Source organism: Stomoxys calcitrans, chromosome 3 (genome assembly GCF_963082655.1).
Source record: "Stomoxys calcitrans chromosome 3, idStoCalc2.1, whole genome shotgun sequence".
NCBI lineage: Eukaryota > Metazoa > Arthropoda > Insecta > Diptera > Muscidae > Stomoxys > Stomoxys calcitrans.
Window position 1 is genome coordinate 62,175,199 of NC_081554.1, and position 21,121 is coordinate 62,196,319.

General features: G+C 37.9%; 1 protein-coding gene across 1 annotated transcript in view; it reads left to right on the top strand.

Annotated features, from left to right (window-relative positions):
* LOC106081759 (TNF receptor-associated factor family protein DDB_G0272098) overlaps window positions 1–21,121 on the top strand; it is a 233,085-nt gene that overhangs the window by 211,725 nt on the left and 239 nt on the right. The window contains exon 5 of the mRNA XM_013243949.2: window positions 19,993–21,121. This exon is cut by the window's right edge and continues 239 nt beyond it. Within this exon, the coding sequence (XP_013099403.2) occupies window positions 19,993–20,841 (849 nt within the window). The 3' untranslated portion in view covers window positions 20,842–21,121. The remainder of the gene's footprint in view (window positions 1–19,992) is intronic.

Genomic DNA, 21,121 nt, shown 5'->3' on the forward strand with positions numbered 1-21,121 from the left:
AATATGAAAATTTGGCCTTGGTTTTTTTCAGTGTTTTTTTAATAACTCCGTCAATTTTAAAGCTATAAACTTCATACTTCACACAAATTATGCCAGCATATGTGTGCATAAAATACAAAAGGAATCACGTGAATATCTTTGGCGGTTTAAAAATGGCATCGTTTTCAATATGAAAAATATTTTTTTTGTCAAAAAATTGCAAAATTTTTCAAAAAAGATACTCCCATTTCCTTTAAGTTTTCGCAAACTTTGGCCGTCAAAGCATTATCATTTCTTTCCATTTTCACAAAGTCGAGGTATTAAGAAAAGTTTTAAGTGCTAATTTGGCTAATTTCGATATCAAACAACACCGTTATCTTAAGACCAAAATGGCCAATTTTTTTACTAAACTTCAAAAGTTTCTCACTGGAAAAAAAGTTCCACGGGGATTTTTTCGCTTTTTTTGAACTTAAATGAAAGCTTAAAATGTTCCCAACATTTTAAGGTATGTCTCGCCATATCCTAGCCATAAATGAGATCGTAGCGATCAAAATACTGAAAAAAGTCAATTTTCAAGTAGTGCTATATTCATTGCTAAAAAACAAGTATTACGTCACATTTTATTGCAAAGATGTTAAATAAACTTTTATTTGGTAACACTTCTTCTACAAAACACAAAAAGAATCATGGAAATATCTCTATTCTATTCCATTTTATGGAACCGGCAATAAAAAAGTCAATTTTTCAAAAAAGTCGAATTTCCCAAATTTTGTTTTTGTTGTCCTAATTGCACATGACACACTATAGCCATATTTACGCAACATACCTTATCGTAAAGGAAATTTTCATACCTTTCCAACGATGTATAAAACATTTCTCAACTCGGATTCTATCTACTCTAAAATTCATTTACACTTCATTAAACTCTATATAAAAATGTCTATTTGTGAAATGGAACCTTATATGGGGCCTACACTAAAACATTGATAGATTTGCCCAGGGTTTACAATACAAATGTGTTAGAATAAAAAAAGGTCTCCTGCCAAAGTTTAAAAAAATTGGAATAAAAATATGTGTTTTAGAGCGAAAACACTTCGCATCGGCGTGCGTTTATATGTATATTAGCTACTCCCAAAATAAAAAAGCATTTTAGTTTTGTATTATTTGATTTTATTCTCTACCAAATAATCTAAGGTATCAAAATTTAAAAGCTCTTTAATTTGAATGGCATCGGGATCGTCCTTATCTATATCGTCACATATTTTTGGTAGCCATTTAGTTCTGATGCTGTATAGTACCGGATCAGACGATAACAATAAATATTGAAGTAAATCATAATTTTGGTTAAATTTGGTGCTCTTTCGGGTATTGAAAAGCCGGAACTGTTTAACATCTCTATTACGGGATTCCTGAGCTTCTTCTGTAAGTTCTCCTAACGGAAGTATGTTGTATTCCACAATTTCCTTGCCATGATGTAAGACTTTATGTACTGTCGGTGTTAAAGCTTTCCACGAATATAAATCAGATAAAATGTTTTTTGTGTCATTACTATAAGCTTCAAATTTGGTTGAATTTATCATCTTTTTGCTATTGATTACAGCCAAAATCACTTTGAATCGTCTTAGCAAGTGTTCATCAAGACCGGTTATTTTAGATGTCGATACGGGGTCCTCAAAAAACCGCCTTGCCGAGTTGCCATCATTTGTGCTTCCGTATCCGTAAAGAGGTTTATCTATTATAAGTCCCTTTTGTTTAAACTCCAACTGGATTCGATTCTTCTCTTCCTGCCTCATTTTGTGAAGATCTTGGTTGTTTCTAGCAGAGACATCGCGGTTTCCAGGGCTAGTCCGATATTTAAGGTCATACGATAAATGCAAACAATACTCCATGAATCGAATTCTACAGTGCAGGGGCGAAATACCGAAATTGAGCGCATTTTCGTTTACTAAATTTTCATCAGACTTGTCCTCGAATTGCCCATTCTTCTTGCCACAAATATTGCATCTCCAATTGGACATAACGCCAGTCAATGCGTTTGCCACCTTTCCATCGATCATAGTGAGTTGTAGTTGAAACGAAACTTTTATATTTCTTCCCAATTGGTTTATAACAATCATGGGTAATGCAGCAATTTCTTCCTTTATTTCGTTCACCAAAGATCGTGTTGTGTTCCGGTCTTCCTTTGTATACTCAAACCGAATTGGGCGACATAAATATTTTGACCCAGGTGTTCTATTTATCCATATATCTTGAAATGCATTTTCTTTCGATGATGAAGATTGGTCCTTGTACAATCTCATTCTCAATGGTACTAATGATGCCATGAAAATTGATGCGAAGTTGGTATCTATTTCTGTTTGTTGCTTATATTCGGAAAATCCAGATGATCCATCACAACCCCATTTGCTGATCAAAACCACTTCGGAATTATTACATGTGTTCAACTGTTCTTCAGTAAAATTAGAAATAATTCTAACAGCTGTATTTTCAACAAGATCAGCAAGTTTCACTCTTGCTTTTAATTCGTCCACGTATATATTTGATGGCACCATTTTCGTCCTGGTGTTGTACAATTTATGTTTTGAGGGTAAACAACCCCATCCTTTTTCACGAAGAGCCTTCCTCATTGTTGAGTATTTGTTTCTTGAGAGGCCTAGGTTCAAAATCAGGGCCAGTGCATCTTCCTCCGTGAATTCTGTAGTCGATTTTGGAGTTGGAATACTTTCTACCATTCTCTTTACCCTTTTCGGAGATGCTAATGGTAAAACATCGACAATTCGTCCAACATTTTTTGGTTGTGTTTTTAACAATGCTGTTTTGAACGTATCTTTTATTAAATTTGGCGGATGTGCCGCCAATAGTTCCTCTTGTTTTTTCTTTTTGGTTTTCTCCGTAACTTCGTCGTATGCTTTGCTAGGCCGGCCGGGAATCAGCGGTTTAATTTCAATAAGTAGATCCGATTTCAGCCACTTCTCATACATTTTGAAAAACTTGATTTTTGCGAATGAACATTCTGGCAACCTTCTCTCAAATGATTTGTAGAATTTTTCAAGTTTGTCTAAAGCGTCTTTATTTAGCCTTATTCCATATATGTGGTCCAAAGTGTAAACAAGTTCCTTAAATGACTCCGTGTATGATTTGGAATCATTTTTGATGTCCCATACAATTTTCGAAAGAGTGGAATACTTCAGTATGACTTCCATAACTTATAAATGTCCTTTACGCCTCTACAAAATATAATGAAGAAAATTTGGATTTTGTTCAAATATTTATGCAATATATTCACAATTAATGACCCATTTCAGGTATCAGACGCAATCGTTAAAAGGGGTCCAAAGTGCCTCTTTTTACTTACTCTTCTATAATTATTTACCTGGACTCGAATTTGGTTAAAAAAAATGACAATGAATTTTTTATGGGTAGGTTTTTTCACATTCATTGATACGGTGGATTTCCTGGGAATTCGACATAGCGAAACAGGTAACATTTGTCTGCATCAAATCTTAACACAAATATATATATATATGCAGGTATATTTCTAGGTTACTTTTTATTCAAAAATCATCAGCTTACATTAAAAATAGATGTAGGTACTATACAAACGCACGCCGATGCGAAGTGTTTTCGCTCTAAAACACATATTTTTATTCCAATTTTTTTAAACTTTGGCAGGAGACCTTTTTTTATTCTAACACATTTGTATTGTAAACCCTGGGCAAATCTATCAATGTTTTAGTGTAGGCCCCATATAAGGTTCCATTTCACAAATAGACATTTTTATATAGAGTTTAATGAAGTGTAAATGAATTTTAGAGTAGATAGAATCCGAGTTGAGAAATGTTTTATACATCGTTGGAAAGGTATGAAAATTTCCTTTACGATAAGGTATGTTGCGTAAATATGGCTATAGTGTGTCATGTGCAATTAGGACAACAAAAACAAAATTTGGGAAATTCGACTTTTTTGAAAAATTGACTTTTTTATTGCCGGTTCCATAAAATGGAATAGAATAGAGATATTTCCATGATTCTTTTTGTGTTTTGTAGAAGAAGTGTTACCAAATAAAAGTTTATTTAACATCTTTGCAATAAAATGTGACGTAATACTTGTTTTTTAGCAATGAATATAGCACTACTTGAAAATTGACTTTTTTCAGTATTTTGATCGCTACGATCTCATTTATGGCTAGGATATGGCGAGACATACCTTAAAATGTTGGGAACATTTTAAGCTTTCATTTAAGTTCAAAAAAAGCGAAAAAATCCCCGTGGAACTTTTTTTCCAGTGAGAAACTTTTGAAGTTTAGTAAAAAAATTGGCCATTTTGGTCTTAAGATAACGGTGTTGTTTGATATCGAAATTAGCCAAATTAGCACTTAAAACTTTTCTTAATACCTCGACTTTGTGAAAATGGAAAGAAATGATAATGCTTTGACGGCCAAAGTTTGCGAAAACTTAAAGGAAATGGGAGTATCTTTTTTGAAAAATTTTGCAATTTTTTGACAAAAAAAATATTTTTCATATTGAAAACGATGCCATTTTTAAACCGCCAAAGATATTCACGTGATTCCTTTTGTATTTTATGCACACATATGCTGGCATAATTTGTGTGAAGTATGAAGTTTATAGCTTTAAAATTGACGGAGTTATTAAAAAAACACTGAAAAAAACCAAGGCCAAATTTTCATATTTTAAAATTAAACAATTCATAACTCCTTAACAGTACACGATGGCATGGTACTTTATGCATAAGTTTTTTAGATCTTGTCAAGCTCTTTCTCTAGAGTCCTAAATCATGTAAATCGGTTGAGTAGATCAAAAGTTATGGCCCCCAGAAGCTTGGAGAAGTCAAAAGTGGTCAACTTTGACACCCTGTAGCTCACCCTGTATTAAAGATATGGACCAACAACAGCACTTTTCTGAAAGCCTATGTCCTCCTCTACAAATGTCTAGAACATTTTGTATGGCTAAAATCAACAGATAAAAAGTTGTAGACTTATTTCCAATTTTTTTGCCATTTGGCCCACTGTGCGTCGCTAGTCAGAAGTAATCTTGAGTACGGTTCAGTGGTATGGAATCCGTACTACAATATTTATTCTGATTTGATAGAATCGGTTCAAAAACAATTTCCATTATTTTGTCTCCGTCGAAATGGGTGTAGTGTAATGGGTGTAGAAGTGTATTACCTTCGTACGAGTACCGATTAAATCTTATAAAGCTTCATACATTTAAAAGTCGTAGAACCATGCTAAACATTACGTTTTTGACTAAATTAATTCATGACCAAGTAGATTCCTGCTTTCTTTTGAGTCGAATTTTCTTTAATTTTCCTATCAAACCTACCAGATATTTTGATCTTTTGAAAATTTCTATTATAAAACCAACAACAACAACATTTGTGAGGTACTATGCCATGTAAAACTTCTCTCCAAAGAGGTGTCCCAAGGTGGGTTCCCAAGATTCGACCCTGCAGAGCTTAGCACGCATTTGCTTGTCAAAGACTATATCGTGATTGCAAAAGTCAGACGGACGGGCGGACAGATGGATGGACATGGCTAGATCGTCTACGATTTTTACGGCGATCAAGAATATATAAATGGATATTTTGATGTGTTACAAAAGGAATGACAAAATGAATATACTACCATCCTATGGTAGTGGGTATAAATAAACTTACATCACACTCGAACTCATACTTCATATAAAACTGTAGAGTATCAAAATATGAAAAAAATTAAATAAATAGTCTACGTATTCATTTTCATTAAGCAAATAATATGTACAATATACTCGTATGTATGTAGTATACATCATAGTTTGCATCTAATTAAATATTCAATATTTACGTTCCTACATATCTCTTCGCTGAAAAACGAAAAAAGTCATTGCTTATTAGCTCAAAAAAAAGCTAATATGAATACAAATAAAAAAGCACAATGCATAAATGAAACGGCTGTCAAACGAACTGAATCATTTATTATATTTAAACTTTTTCTTAAATGCTCCGTAAATCGTCTATTTGATGTGAATGAAACGCAAAGCTTAAACTAAAAAATTTTACGTTAAGCTTTTAACAAAACTTAAGGTAGAACTCCGAAAGATGTTGGCATGCGACTGATGAATGAATGTCGTTTAAGCTAAGGCCGTTGGCATTCTATCAAGCTAGGCCAGCTCTGTCATGTATACACCTCATTTTTAAGTTGGGATTAATCATCATTTTCGAAGAATTTTTCCTGAGGAATAAGATTCATGAGTAATTTATTGGACATGTAAACAACAATAATGTGTGAGATGCAGAAACTTGGATTTGTTTTAAATGTCGTACATAGGTATCTGTATGTTCGAGGTAAATATGTTCAGTAAGGGAATAAAGGATGGACGACTTGATTAAAATAGGTAAGCCTTAAGTGGCAGTTCTTCAGACTCACTTAGACGTTTCCGTCCTTTGTGACACCACCAGAATAGTAGAAGAAAAATAACTTGTAAATCCTACCTTTGAACCATCCAGCACACAAAAAGCTCAACAACTTCACAACGAATATTCACATCCACTACCACTGACAAGTTCTCAAAGAATTGAGAACCTAAAGTGAAACTCCTTCTGACCGCCAGAGCGGGGCACACACACAGCAAATGTTCTATAGTCTTTTCTACCTAGACGTCCTCACAGCTTCTGTAGGAGTCGTTACTTCAGTGTGTCAGCAAGTATTCCCATCAGACAGGGAAATGTCATGAGGGACAAAATGAGTGAGATGTCTGTTCTAGCCAGCCGCAGCAAAGCGGTAATCCTCTTCAAGTATAGATTAGGTCACATTATTTGGGAGTGTTGCCACTCCACACTTTGTGACCATCTAACATTCGTTGCCCCTTGTATCTAACCCTGAAGATTAGCCTACATGTCGCTAGAGGCATATCAACAGATTCCAGTTCCCCAGGAATGTGTAAGGTAGTTCCTAGTCCCAAAAATTCGTAGGCTCGACAATTCCCAGGGATATCTCAGTGTCCAGAACAGGTGAATTTTGAACTTCTATATATCATTTGGCGTTTTTGATTCAACGCATTGATATTAAACTCCAAATTTTGGTAAGTTTTTTTTTTCTTCTTACAAATATTTGCAAAAATTTATACAAAATAAGATGTTTAATTAATTTCTCTTGTTTTTTGGTTATGTTAAATATTTACAGATCTCGTTGAGAGATCTGCAATAGTCGAGAGCGGTTTGTGAAATCCGAAATATCTTCTACAGAGATTTAATGGCTGCCTTGTTTGCAAAGAAGATAGTCATGCCAATCGTCATTATGATATTATATCACAGCCATTCCACTCCTTCTTTAAACCAAGGATCTCCCCTAGATACACACTCCAATGGACGGGTAACCTTCTCGATGTGACCAGTCCTAGGTCTTCAGAGTTCATCCCAAAACCCACCCGGTTGCTAGTTTGGAACCATTCGTATACAAGTCTATGCAACTTACATTCTTCTTCTCTCTTCTTTCTTTCATTGGCTATGACAGAACATTTCTTCCACTAGCAGGACATGGAATAGTGTTCCAAGCGCATCGATCTTCTGCGCTTATTCTATCTCTGACACCAAGTTTCGAGGTGTTTCCCACCACTTGATCTTTCCATCGGGCTTTGGTCTTCCCGGATTGCGTGTACCACAAACCGTGTTCTTTGCCTTCACAAGAATTCTTTGCTGGAGCTTCTTCATCCATTCTGACAACATGACCTAGCCAATGCAGCCGTTGTATTTTGATGTGTATAACTATGCTATCGTCGTCATACAGCTCATACAGCTCGTGGTTCAAACGTCGCCTATATTCTCCATTAATGCAAACTGGTCCATATATTTTACGAAGAATCGTTTTCTCAAATACTTCAAGCACTGCCTCATCTGCTTTCACAAGTACCCATGCCTTAGAACCATATAACAACACCGGTAGTATCAGTGTCTTGTATAGTGCAATCTTCGTCTGTCGAGAGGTGGCCTTGTTTCTAAATTGCTTACTTAACACAAAGCAGCATCTGTTTGCCAGTTTTATTCTTCGTTTTATCTCAAAACTGGTTTTGTTTACGGCAATGCCGAGGTAGATAAAGTTACTGACTATCACAAAGTTGTAGTTCCCAAATTTCTTCATATTCTTTATCTGCTCGGTTGTACAAGGCGTTGTGGGAGTTGAAACCATCCATTTCGTCTTATCTCCATTTACTGCCAGGCACTTTTTCACTGACTCTCTTTCGATTCCTTCAAAGGCTGCAGTTACTACTTGCGGTGACCGACCTATGATGTCGATGTCGTCGGCATAGGCGAGTAGCACATGTTCCCTTGTGATTAGTGTGGCATATCTATTCACATTTGCATCTCGTATAATCTTCTCCAGCAGGATATTAAAGAGATCACACGATAGGCTGTCTTCTTGTCTGAAACCTCGATTGGCATTGAATGGTTCGGAGAGATTCTTTCCTATTCTTACTGAGGAACGCGTATCAGCAAGTGCCATCCTGCAGAGTCTTATTAATTTTACAGAGATACCAAACTCAGACATGGCTTGAAATACCTTTCAACGTAAAGGAGTATTGAAGGCGGCTTTGTAGTCAACAAAGAGATGGTAGGTGTTGATTTGTCCTTCTCGGGTCTTTTTCAGAATTTGTCGCAGTGTGAATATCTGGTGTAGGGTGGATTTACCAGGTCTAAAGCCGCATTGATAGGGCCCAATTATCTCATAGACATTTGGTTTAAATCTTTCACATAGTACGCTCTAGAGTATTTTGTATGTGATGAGGAGGAGACTTATTCCTCTGTAGTTGGCATATTCCGTCTTGTCTCATTTCTTGTGTACGGGACATGGTATGCAGTCTTCTAACCAGATTGTACAGAAAAGATGATGCATACGGCTTGTCAGCGTGTCGCTTCCAGTCTTAAATAGTTCAGAATGTAATGCGTCGGCTCCTGCTGCCTCATTGTTCTTTCGGACGTCGGACACTAGCAGTTGGGCCAAATGTTCTTTCCATATTCTCAGCATGCTATCTGTGCAGTTACCAGATTTCCTTCTTTGTCTCTGCAGGAGGATGTGTCTGCACCAAAGCCATCGGTTTGATGTTTAATTCTTTGAAAGAATTTCCGAACTTCATTCTGGTTCATGTACATCTCACTTCGCTCACATTCAAGTCTTTCCATTTCCTTTTTCTTTCTGCGGAATAGACGTTTCTCCTCTCTACTTTGCTCCCCATACCTCTCCTTCATATGGCGCGTTGCTACTGCTTGTAGGGTTGCTCTATATGCCGCATTCTTGGCTTCAGTAGCATCTCAACACTCTTGGTCGTACCATGGGTTTCTTGGAGGAGGCTTGCGGTAGCTATATACGGATTTCTCAGCATTTTCCATGGAGTGGGCAATAGTTTGCCACTGCGTCATTATATTATTGGTACAAGCTATGCTTTCATCAAGCAGTTGGGTCAATCGGAGAGTAGTTTGCCGCTGCCATCTGTTGTGTTTGCAGCTTTTCAATGTCCAGCTTCCGTGCAGCGTCAGATGGTACATTCCTCGTCATGTTCAAATGGGTGCGAACCTTTGCTGCAACAAGGTAATGATCCAAATCTATATTCGCTCCACGGATCGATCGTACATCTAACACGCTGGATGAAAGCCTTCCATCTGTCACAACCTGATCAACTGATTCCTCATGATTTGATCGGGTGACAATCATGTGGCTTTGTGAATATTTTTATGTTGAAACCTAGTGCTATTAACTACCAATCAACCTCAACCTATTACTGCACGTTATCTCGTGGAGGCTTAACTTTCCGACTGTTGGACCAAAAATGCCTTCCTTCCCTATCATCGCATTAAAATCTCCCAGAACAATAATATCATGGGCGGGGCAGTGGTCATATTCTCTCTCTAGGCCCTCGTGGAAAATATACTTGGTCTGCTCGTCTTTGTCTTCCGTCGGGGCGTGGGCGCAAATAAGGCTGATGTTGAAGAATTTGGCTTTTATGTGGATTGTGGGTAGCCTCTCATCCACCGGAGTAAAGCTTGAGACTAATCCTAGAATTTGGCTTTGTATTTAGCCAAATTCATGCCTCGTGTTATGGCAGCTATATTATAGTACGTCACCGTCTGGTGTTGTAGTAACGCCATTCCTAGTCCATCGCTCTTCCTGTAAAACGGTAATGTCCGCCTTGTACTTCTCTAATACATCCGCCAGTGCGTTTACTGTATCTTCTCTATAAAGAGTGCGGACATTCCAGGTGCAGATCCGCAAATCAGGGTCCTTTTTCGTTTGCATGGTCGTCAACGTTGGGGGGGTCCATTTTTACTGATCTTCTCGTGCAACTTATTTTATATTACCCGGATTATTGTTGTTTCGATCGGTACAATGTCAGTCAGGCACACATAGCACTTGTCTTCCACCATTTTCTTGTCTTTTCTTTCTCTCATATTTAGGACTAATCTAGGGACTGACATCTTTTTACACCCACCACCATAGGTTGGGGGTATATTAATCTAGCCATTCATTTCCCGATTTGACTTCTTGAGCCCCTGGAAGCCCCAATTTTTTCTGATTTGCCTGAAATTTTCATGAAGTATTTTGTTAAGACTTCCAACAACTGTGCTTAGTACGGTCTAAATTGGTCTATAATCTGATATATTCCATTATGATAATAACTCCACAAGCTGTAATTTTTATCCAATTTGGCTGAAATTTTGAATGTAATGTTCTGCTAAGACTTGCAAAAACTGTGCTAAGTACGGTCTAAAACAGTATATAACCTGGTGTAGCTCCCATATAAACCGATCTCTCGATCATCCTTGTTCGGTTCCTTTAATTTTGTCGGTATGACAGAAGGTTGGTATGTAGAATAAAACTATGGCCTTCAACTTAATTTAGTTTGTATAAATTTTTAGCAAAATTTGGTGGGTTCCAAATATTCGGCCCGGCCGAACATAGCACGCTTTTAGTTGTTTTTTCCCAAAATTGTAATAGAAAAATTTAAAGGACTATACTTATGAATTTTTTTTTATTATAAGGATGTATAAGGACTTTTCATAAAATATGTTCGTAATTTCAAATCAGTTTATTGAGATGATCCAACGAACTTACAAATTAATATTCCATTGTGATCCACAGTGCAAAGAATCAGTGTTAATTTGCAACTGAATCATCCAAATTGAAAGTTCTATGCAAGAGCTGTTGAGTTCATCACAACTTTTATGCCTCGTATGCCTGAAGCATGGTTGTGTCTGGTGTCTGTCTATAAATACGGACATATCTTCGATGCGTTCTTTATCATTACTCATCAACCATATTGGGAAAAAGTCGAAAGTTTTTTCGTTCTCTGGGGATAGGAAGCTTTTCTTGAAAGCTTACTTAAAAAAGAGCAAAAACAAACGATTCTTTTGAGTATGGTTCGCAATTAACAGCTTAAGTCGAAATTAAGAGAGCCAGCTCTTACTTTTGGCCTAATGAAGTACTAGCAGCTCATACAGCAGAGGATATTTTTAATCAAATTTTTCAAGGGCAATAATTTTATCAAAGTTTGGTCTGAACAATGGCTATTTGTGAATATCGGTCGATCTAAATTTATAAATGAATTTATGTGGGGTACTATTTGAATAAGATGGTAAGATATGTAACTTTAATGAATCCTCCACATCTCATATTGGGTTGCCCAAAAAGTAATTGCGGATTTTTCATATAGTCGGCGTTGACAAATTTTTTCACAGCTTGTGACTCTGCTTCTGTCAGTTATCAGCTGTTACTTTTAGCTTGCTTTAGAAAAAAGTTTAATAAAAGAATATTTGATTAAAGTTCATTCTAAGTTTTATTAAAAATGCATTTACTTTCTTTTAAAAAATCCGCAATTACTTTTTGGGCAACCCAATAGTTTGAAATGGCATAATGATAAACAATTCTATAAAAATCAAATATAGACTATGGAAATCAAATTTCGAAGTAAAGTTATATAGCAAGTAACGTTCAGCCGGGCCTAATCTTATATAGCCTCCACCATGGATCGCGTTTGTCAAATTTTTTGAACTTGATTAGGATGTTGGAGACCATAGTCGAAGTCATTGTGCAAAGTTATAGCCAAATCGGATAAGGTTTTCGCCCTATAGCAGCTCAAGAAGTAATATCGGGAGATCAGTATATATGGGGGCTATATCAGGTTATAGACCAATTCAGACCGTATTTAGCATGCATGTTGAACGTCAATGTCGTTGTACAAAATTTCAGCCAAATCGAAAGATCATCTTAAATGGGAGCTATATCAGGTTATGAACTGATTTGGACCATACTTGGCATTGTTGCTGGAAAACAAAACACGATTATGGTCAAATGGGATGATACTTGCGCTCACTAGAGGCTCAGGAAATCAAGATCCGAGATCAGTTTTTATGGCAGCTATATCAAAACATAAACCGATATGGCGCATTTGCTATTCTAAACGACCCACACTAACAAGAAGTATTTGTGCAAAATTTCAAGCAGCTAGCTTTCCTCCTTCGAAAGTTAGCGTGCAGACAGACGGACGGTCGGGCATGGCTAGTTCGGCTTACAGAGTCATGAAGATCAAGAATATATATACTTTATCGACCATATGTAGGTAGAAGATCGGGAGAGTTAAATCTACTCACTGTTTCAAATTCCTGCGAAATCCGATAATAAATGCAGTTTTTATTGGTTCAGACACTTAACCGGCAGATCGGTCTATATGGCAGCTATATCTAAATATAGTCCGATGGGAACCATATTTAGAGCAAGTTTAAACTTACTCACTGTTTCAAATTTCAGCGAAATCGGATAACAAATGCATATTTTAAGGGGATTTTAATGCGAAGATAGGAAAGGAAGAAATTTTTGTCCAACAGTCGGAAAGTTTAGCCTCTATGAGAAAACATGCAGCAATGGGTTGAGGCTGATAGATTTCGCCGCGGCAAAAAACATGGTAGTTAGTAACACCAGATTTCAACATAAAAATATTCACAAAGCCACATGGCTGTTACCCAATCAACATACGAGGAACTAAATTGATCACGTTGTGAGAGATGGAAGGAATTCATCCAGCGATCGATCCGTGGGGCGAATATCGATATGGATCATTTCTTTGTTGCAGCAAAGGTTCGCACCCGTTGAAGATGGCGAGGAACATACGATACTGCAAACTCCACTCGACTGACCCAACAGCTTGATGAAAGCACTCCTTGTTCCGGTGATAAAATGACGCAGTGGCAAACTATTGCCCTCTCCATGGAAAATGCCGCGAAATCCGTACTTGGGTACCGGAAGGCTCCCCCAAGAAACCCATGGTACTACCAAGAGTGTCGAGATGCTACTGAAGCCTAGAATGCGGCATATAGAGCAACCCTGCAATCAGTAGCAACGAGCCAGATGAAGGAGAGGTATTGGGAGAAAAGGAGAGAGAAGACACGTCTATTCCGCATAAAGAAAAAGGAAGTGAAAGATATGAGTATGAGCGAATTGAGATATGCAGGAGTCAGAATGAAGTCCGGAAATTCTACCACAGAATTAAACATCAAACCGATGTCTTTGGAGCAGACACATCCTCCTGCAGAGACAAAGAAGGAAATCTGGTAACTGACACAGATAGCATGCTGAGGATACGGAAAGAACATTTGACCCAACTGCTAGTGTGCAATGTTGGCGCCGAAAAGGATACCGCAGAAGCACTAAATGATGATGGTATAGAATTTTTACCTCCCAGTCAGAACGAGATCCAGGTAGCAGTGACCCGACTGAAGAACAACAAGGCAGCAGGAGCCGACAGGTTGCCCACTGAACTATTTAAGAACGGAGCCGACACGCTGATAAGGCGTATGCATCAGCTTATCAGCGCAATCTGGCTAGAAGAACGCATACCCGATGATTGGAACCTCAGCATAATATGTCCCGTACACAAGAAAGGAGAAAAGACGGAATGTGCCAACTACAGAGGAATAAGTCTCCTCCCCATCGCATAGAAGATACTCTCGAACGTACTGTGTGAAAGATTAAAATCAAAAGTCTATGAGGTAATAGGGCCCTATCAATGCGGCTTTAGAACTGGTAAATCCACCCTGGACCAGATATTCACACTTCGACAAATCCTGGAAAAGACCTGAGAAGGATAAATCAACACCTACCATCTCTTTGTTGACTACAAAGCCGCTTTCGATACCCCTTAATGTTCAAAGGTATTTCTAGCCATGTCTGAGTTTGTTATACCTGCAAAATTAATAAGACTCTGCAGGATGACACTTGCTAATACGCATTCCTCAATAAGAATAAGAAAGAATCTCTTGAACCAAATATAGAGAGAATCTCTCGAACCAAAATAGCAAATTTTGCCCATTAACATTCCACTTAGGAACAGGGGCATACTGCTCACATCTCAATGAGTGCTATCCGATTCAAGTTTAAGCTAAATGATAAGTGGCCTCCTTTTTATAGCCGAGTTCAAACGGAGTGCCGCAGTGCGACACCTCTTTGGAGAGAAGTTTTGCAGGGCATAGTACCTCAAAAATGTTGCCAGGAGGGGAAAACCACCGCTGAAAATATTTTCTGATGGTCTTGCCAGGATTCGAACAGTCGTTCAGCTCCATAGGCGGACATGCTAACCTCTGCGCTACGGTGGCCTCTCCGAACCATTCAATACCAAACGAGGTTTCAGACTAGGAGACAGCCTATCGTGTGATCTGATCCTGCTGGAGAAGATTTTGTGAGATGCACATGTGAATAGATATGCCGCACTAATCACAAGAGAACACATGCTACTCGCCTATGCCGACGTCATCGACATCATAGGTCGGTCAGCGGAAGTAGTAACTGCAGCCTTTGAAAGAATCGAAAGAGAGTCAGTGAAAAAGGATCTCGGACGAATATTTGTGAATATTTTTATGTTGAATCTGGTGCTACTACCACGTCTTTTGCGGCGGCGAAATCTATCAGCCTCAACCCATTACTGCACGTTATCTCCTAGAGGCTAAACTTTCCGACTGTTGGACTAAAAAATGTCTTCCTTCCTTATCTTCGCATTAAAATCTCCATAAGAGATGCATTTGTTATCCGATTTCGCTGAAATTTGAAACAGTGGGTAAGTTTAAGCCTGCCGATATCTGGTCTATACAAGGTTCCGATCGGACGAAATGGATGGTTTTAACTCCCAAAAAGCCTTGCACAACCGGGCAGATAAAGAAAATGGAGAAAGTTGGGAACCACAACTTTGAGATAGTCACCAACTTTAACTACCTCGGCATCGCCGTAACCGAAACGAATGACACCAGTTTTGAGATTAAGCGAAGAATAATACTAACAGATGCTACTTTGGACTAAGTAAGCAGTTTAGAAACAAGGCCACCTCTTGACAGACGAAGAGTACGCTATACAAGACATTGATACTACCCGTGTTGTTATATTGTTCTGAAGCATGGGTACTTGTGAAAGCAGATGAGAGAGTGCTTGGAGTATTTGAGAGAAAGATTCTTCGTAAAATATATGCACCAGTTTGCGTTAATGGAGAATATAGGCGGCGTATGAACCATGAGCTGTATGAGTTATATGACGACGATAGCTACACGCATCAAAATACAACGGCTGCATTGGTTAGGTCATGTTGTCAGAATGGATGAAGAAACTCCAGCAATGAAGTCTTTTGAAGGCAAACACACGGTTTGTGGTACACGCAAACCGGGAAGACCAAAAGCCCGATGGAAAGATCAAGTGGTGAAAGACACCTCGAAACTTGGTGTCAGATATTTTAGAATGAGCGCAGAAGATCGAGGCATTTGAAAAGCTATTCTACTTTCGGCTAGTGGAACAAATGTTCTGTCACAGCCAATTTAAGTAAGTATGAAATTTGTAACTTTGACAAATCAAATTCAAATTCAACTTCCTTGAAACAAGCACTACGCGATAAGAATAAATTATTAGTTCATTTGTTCATAACTTGTGTAAATAAGTAAATGCGTTAATTACGTATTCTTAGTAAAATTACCCATTACATGCTATGCCCAAAATTAGATATCATAACAAAGTTGTTGAATAAACAAGACATAGATCATGCTAACCTCAAGTAAAGCTTTTACTTACCAAAAGCTTGCCAAATCAAAACACAACTCTTTACTTATTGGGAGAATATTTTAAAAATCTACTCTCTTCCAAATCATTTATGTTGAATTAAATATAAAAACAAAGCAGATAAATAATAGGCTTTCAGTGTTGTCATAATTGTTGAGTCGGCCTTAGCGAAAGTTTATAGTTTCAAATCTCAACTCAGATAAACAAGATCGGTAGAAAATTGTAAAAAAAAGTGAGTTTATATTTTCGAAATGTAACAAAAACAAAACATTTAAATAAAAATTAAATCTAATAATAAAATGAAGAAATAATTTAAGCAATAAACTTATGGATGATAAATAAAAATAATTGTACAGATGATTTTTTTATGAAAACTTGTAAACAATTGCACTCTAAACTCCAGAAAAATTATAGATGTGAAATTTCGCCCATAAAGGGACTACATTATCATCAATACAGTGCAAAAGGTATTGAGGTTTTGCAAACCGAATGTATGGCAAAAATATAGAAATCAGAATATGCATAACTAATGGGGATTTTGGATTTAGGAGAGATGAAAACCAAATGATTTATGCGTGCATAGTTTATCTATGAATAGAAGGAAAGCTTCGATTACTAAATCATATTTGAATAGTAGTAGGAGGAAACATATCAAAAGATTTGATTGGAAAATTAACTTCTCCGAACAAATTGACTAACCTGTGAGCGAAGTGTAAATTTCATTAAGGAACATCGGAAATACTATTCTCATAACAATGAGTACTTCCCCATACAGCTGAATGATGAGGGACCTCCTTTATATATTGCCAACTCTGAACGAAGTTTACAAGTCAGTCTCTTGCTCCGCAGCCTTTGAAAATTACCAACCAATCCGCAGCGTTTGAAAATTACCAACCAATCTGTAAATGTTGTTGTCTGCTCCACGAATATGCTGAATGTTGGTGGAGTATTGACTTATAAAGTCAAGTTGTCGCACTCTTCGTGGCGGCGCCTTTTCGCCTTTTTGGTGAAGATGGTAAACTCTCGCCCTCTGTTTGAAATGCTCAACGCCTTGATACACAGCAGCAAGATCTGTATCTTTCACGCTGTTATTGCGCTGCGCATCGGTTAGTTGTTTGGAATAGAATCCAAGAGGTTTTGCTTTCCCCTAGCAGATTTGGTGAAGCACAGCGCCCACAGTTGTGTTTGACGCATCAACAGTTAGTGTTAACTTACCATTTGGTGATAAGTAGTTTAACATTGTTGCATTAGCTATGTCAGCTTTACATGCTTCGAAGGCAGCTTCTGTTTCATTAGACCAAACAATTTTTGTTGTATCACACTTTTTGTTACCATCGACCAGCTGTTGTAACACACTTTGATGCTTCGTAGCTTGTGTTAAGGAAGGTCGATAAAAATTAATCATTCCTAAGAATCGTTTTAGGGCCTTGGACAGTGCTGGTTTTTCAAAACTAAGTATAGCTTTGAACTATTTCTTCGGCGGCTTAAGACCCTCGCTTGTTGTGGTATGGCCTAAAAATTCCAAATCGGTTTGCCCGCGTTGATGGACAAATTCCCTCTGCGCAGATGGTTGGAGACTCACTCAGATCTCGATCGTGTTGTTCCTCATCTCTTGAGGCAACTAAATTATCGTCGATGTAGACAAATGTGAAATCCAAACCTTGAAATCGGTCTACAACCTGATATAGCTGTCATATAAACCTGTCGGGGGTCTTGATTCCTTGAGCCTCTGGAGGGCACAATTCTAATCCGATTTGGCTGAAATTTTGCATGAGATGTTATTGTATATTATAACTTCCAACAACTGTGCTGAGTATGGTTGAAATCGGTCCACAACCTGATATAGTTGCCATATAAACCCATCTTGGTCTTGACTTTTTTAGCCTCTAGAGGTTGCAATTCTCGTCTGATTTATCTAAAACTTTGCATGAGGTGTTTATTATGACTTCCAACAAATGTGCTGAGTATGGTTGAAATCGGTCCATAACCTGATAAAGCTGTCATATAAACCTATCTGGGGTCTTGACTTCTTGGGCCACTAGAGTGCGCAATTCCTATCCGATTTATGTAAAATTTTGCACGAGGTGTTTTATTATGACTTCCAACAACTGTGCCGATTTGGATGAAATTTCGAACGACGTGTTTTGTTATGACTTCTAACAACTGTGTTAGGTATAGTTCAAATCAGTCTGTAACCTGATATAGCTGTCATATAAACCGATCTGGGGTCTTGACTTCTTGAGCCACTAGAGGACGCAATTATAATCCGATTTGGCTGAAATTTTGCATGAGATGTTTTGTTATGACTTTCAACAACTATGCTATGAATAGTTCAAATCGGTCCATAACCTGATATAGCTGCCATATAAATCGGTCTGGGGTCCTGACTTCTTGAGCCGCTAGAGTGCGCAATTCCTATCCGATTTAGCTGAAATTTTGCACGACGTGTTTTGTTAAGATTTCCAACAACTGTGTTAAGAATAGTTCAAATCGGTCTGTAACCTAATATAGCTGCCATATAAACCGATCTGGGGTCTTGACTTCTTAAGCAACTAGTGGACGCAATTATAATCCGATATGACTGAAATTTTGCATGAGGTGTTTTGTTATGACTTTCGACAACTGTGCTAAGAATAGTTCAAATCGGTCCATAACCTGATATAGCTGAGAAGTTTAAGGCTTCCCGACAACTGACCCAAATATGGTTCAGATCGGACTATATTCAGATATAGTTGCCATATAGACCGATCTCCCGATCAAGGGTCTCAAGACCATCACAGCTTTATTTATAACTAGATTTCACAGAAATTTGAAACAGTTGGCTTCCCGACAACTGACCTAAATATTGCATCAAATCGGACTATATTTAGATATAGCTGCCATATAGACCGATCTCCTGATAAAGGGTCTGAAGCCCATAACAGCTTTATTTTTTAACCGATTTCGATGAAACTTTGGCAAATTGCTGAAAAATCCATGCAAGTTGTGTGGATGCCGCCATTGCGTAGAAGATATCATGTCGGCCTTTGACCCTGGGTTCGAATCCTGGGAAGAACATCGAAAAATTATTTCCGCGGTGGTTATCCTCTCCTAATGCTGGCAACATTTGTGAGGTACTATGCCATGCAAAAACATCTCGCCTAAGAAGTGTGCTACTGCGGCAGGCCTCGGACTCGGACTATAAATAGGATATTCTTAATCATTGAGCTAAAACTTTAATCGGACAGCACTCATTGATATGTGAAAAGATTTATCCTGTTTCTTGGGGGGTTCATGGGCGAATTTGCCCATGAACTTTCGACTGAGGAGCAAGCCAAACTTCTCACATATCAATGAGTGCAGTCCGATTCAAGTTTTAGTTCAATGATAAGGGGCCTCCTTTTTATAGCCGGGTCCGAAGGGCGTGTCGCAGTGCGACACCTCTTTTGGAGAGAAGTTTTTACCTGTCTTAGTACCTCAAAAATGTTGCCAGCATTGGGAGGGGAAAACCACTGCTGAAAAGCTTTTAATTATATTTTATTCAATATTGAAAAATTACCAGCGATTTTTATTGCATTTTACAACACTTACTTCATTATTATCTATGTTTGTACACAATCTTTTTATTTAAAAATGTTTTGTCTCTTTTTCAAACTTTTATTTTCATATATGCACCCCGTTTCTGCCCAACCAACAAAAATACTGCACTTTTCGTTTTGCACCAACACCCTATCATCATCCATATTCAATTGGTTTTATTGCACTGCAAATACAAAAAACACAAAAATAATTTGTGTCGTTAAAAACTTAACCGAAAATCTCTAATGATGCCATACAAAAATTTGTAACCACTTGAAATGTGTATGTGTGTGTGTGTCTGACACTAACACAACAATGGCACCCCTTGCATATACCATTTTGCGCGCACCCTTTTGCATTATACTGCACACCAACAGCACTCGATACGTACGGAAAACATTGTTGAAGCAACGACATCCTTGCAAGAGGACAACAATCCTACAGCCACACCAACAACAACAACAATGTTGCCAACAAATGCTGAAGAAGTTGACTTTGTTACAGAGAACACACTTGAGGCACTAGCAGATGGTGCAGAGAACGACGAAAATAATAACGGAAACGGAAATAACGAATTTGAAACCAATATGTCGTCATCGTTGTCGCTGTCGGCGGGTGAGAGCAACAATGTCGATGATGCCATTGGCAGTGCCACCGACATTGCAGCGACAATTGAAAATAATGAGGATACCGAGGAAGTGAATGACAACTTAAATGAATCATCGAACAATGATGGCGATGATGCTGATGCTGACGATGGCGATGATGCCCAAGCTGCACCAGAGTTTTCAGATGCTGATTCCGATGACGCTGCTGTCAATACCAATGTAAGACTCTCCAATTATGCCAGCGTCATACGCAACAAATATCGTGAAGATGTTTCCTCTTCCGATGATGAGACAGATGAAACTGCCGATGTAGACTCCATGCCACCCTCCTTCAACGATGAATGGGGCAGCTATAATGAGCAGCAAATTGGCTTTAATAGGGAAAATAATGATTTCAACAATGACATCGATGTCTATGATGTGAAGCCCATTGATTTGTCCAATGACATTGCCGTCAATGATTCCCCCAATTTGCCCATTAATCCCGATGCCGAGTTTGTCGATATCTTTGGGGCCAAGCAGAGCTTTGAGTCAATGCCAAAGTTTGAAAAGTTATCCCTCGGTCAGATGCCCGAAGATGTTGAGCATTTATCTTCATTTAGTGGTGAAATGAAATAGAAGCACTACAAGTGATAATTTAAGAGTTTTTAGTTTTAATTATGAAAGCAAAAGCAACAAAACTGCTAATGACTCTGAGAGGAATTGCATAAGAAAAAAACAAAAATTTTTGTTGGCTTAACTTACATGTTTTTATCCCCTACCCATTATATTCCCCATATGAATCATCTTGCAAGCTTGGCAATTTCTCTATGAGTCATTGGCCCATCAGGCATTAGAATACTCAAACAAACGATATCATTACAAATAAGCTGTCACCTACAGTTTCAGTCACTTTTCT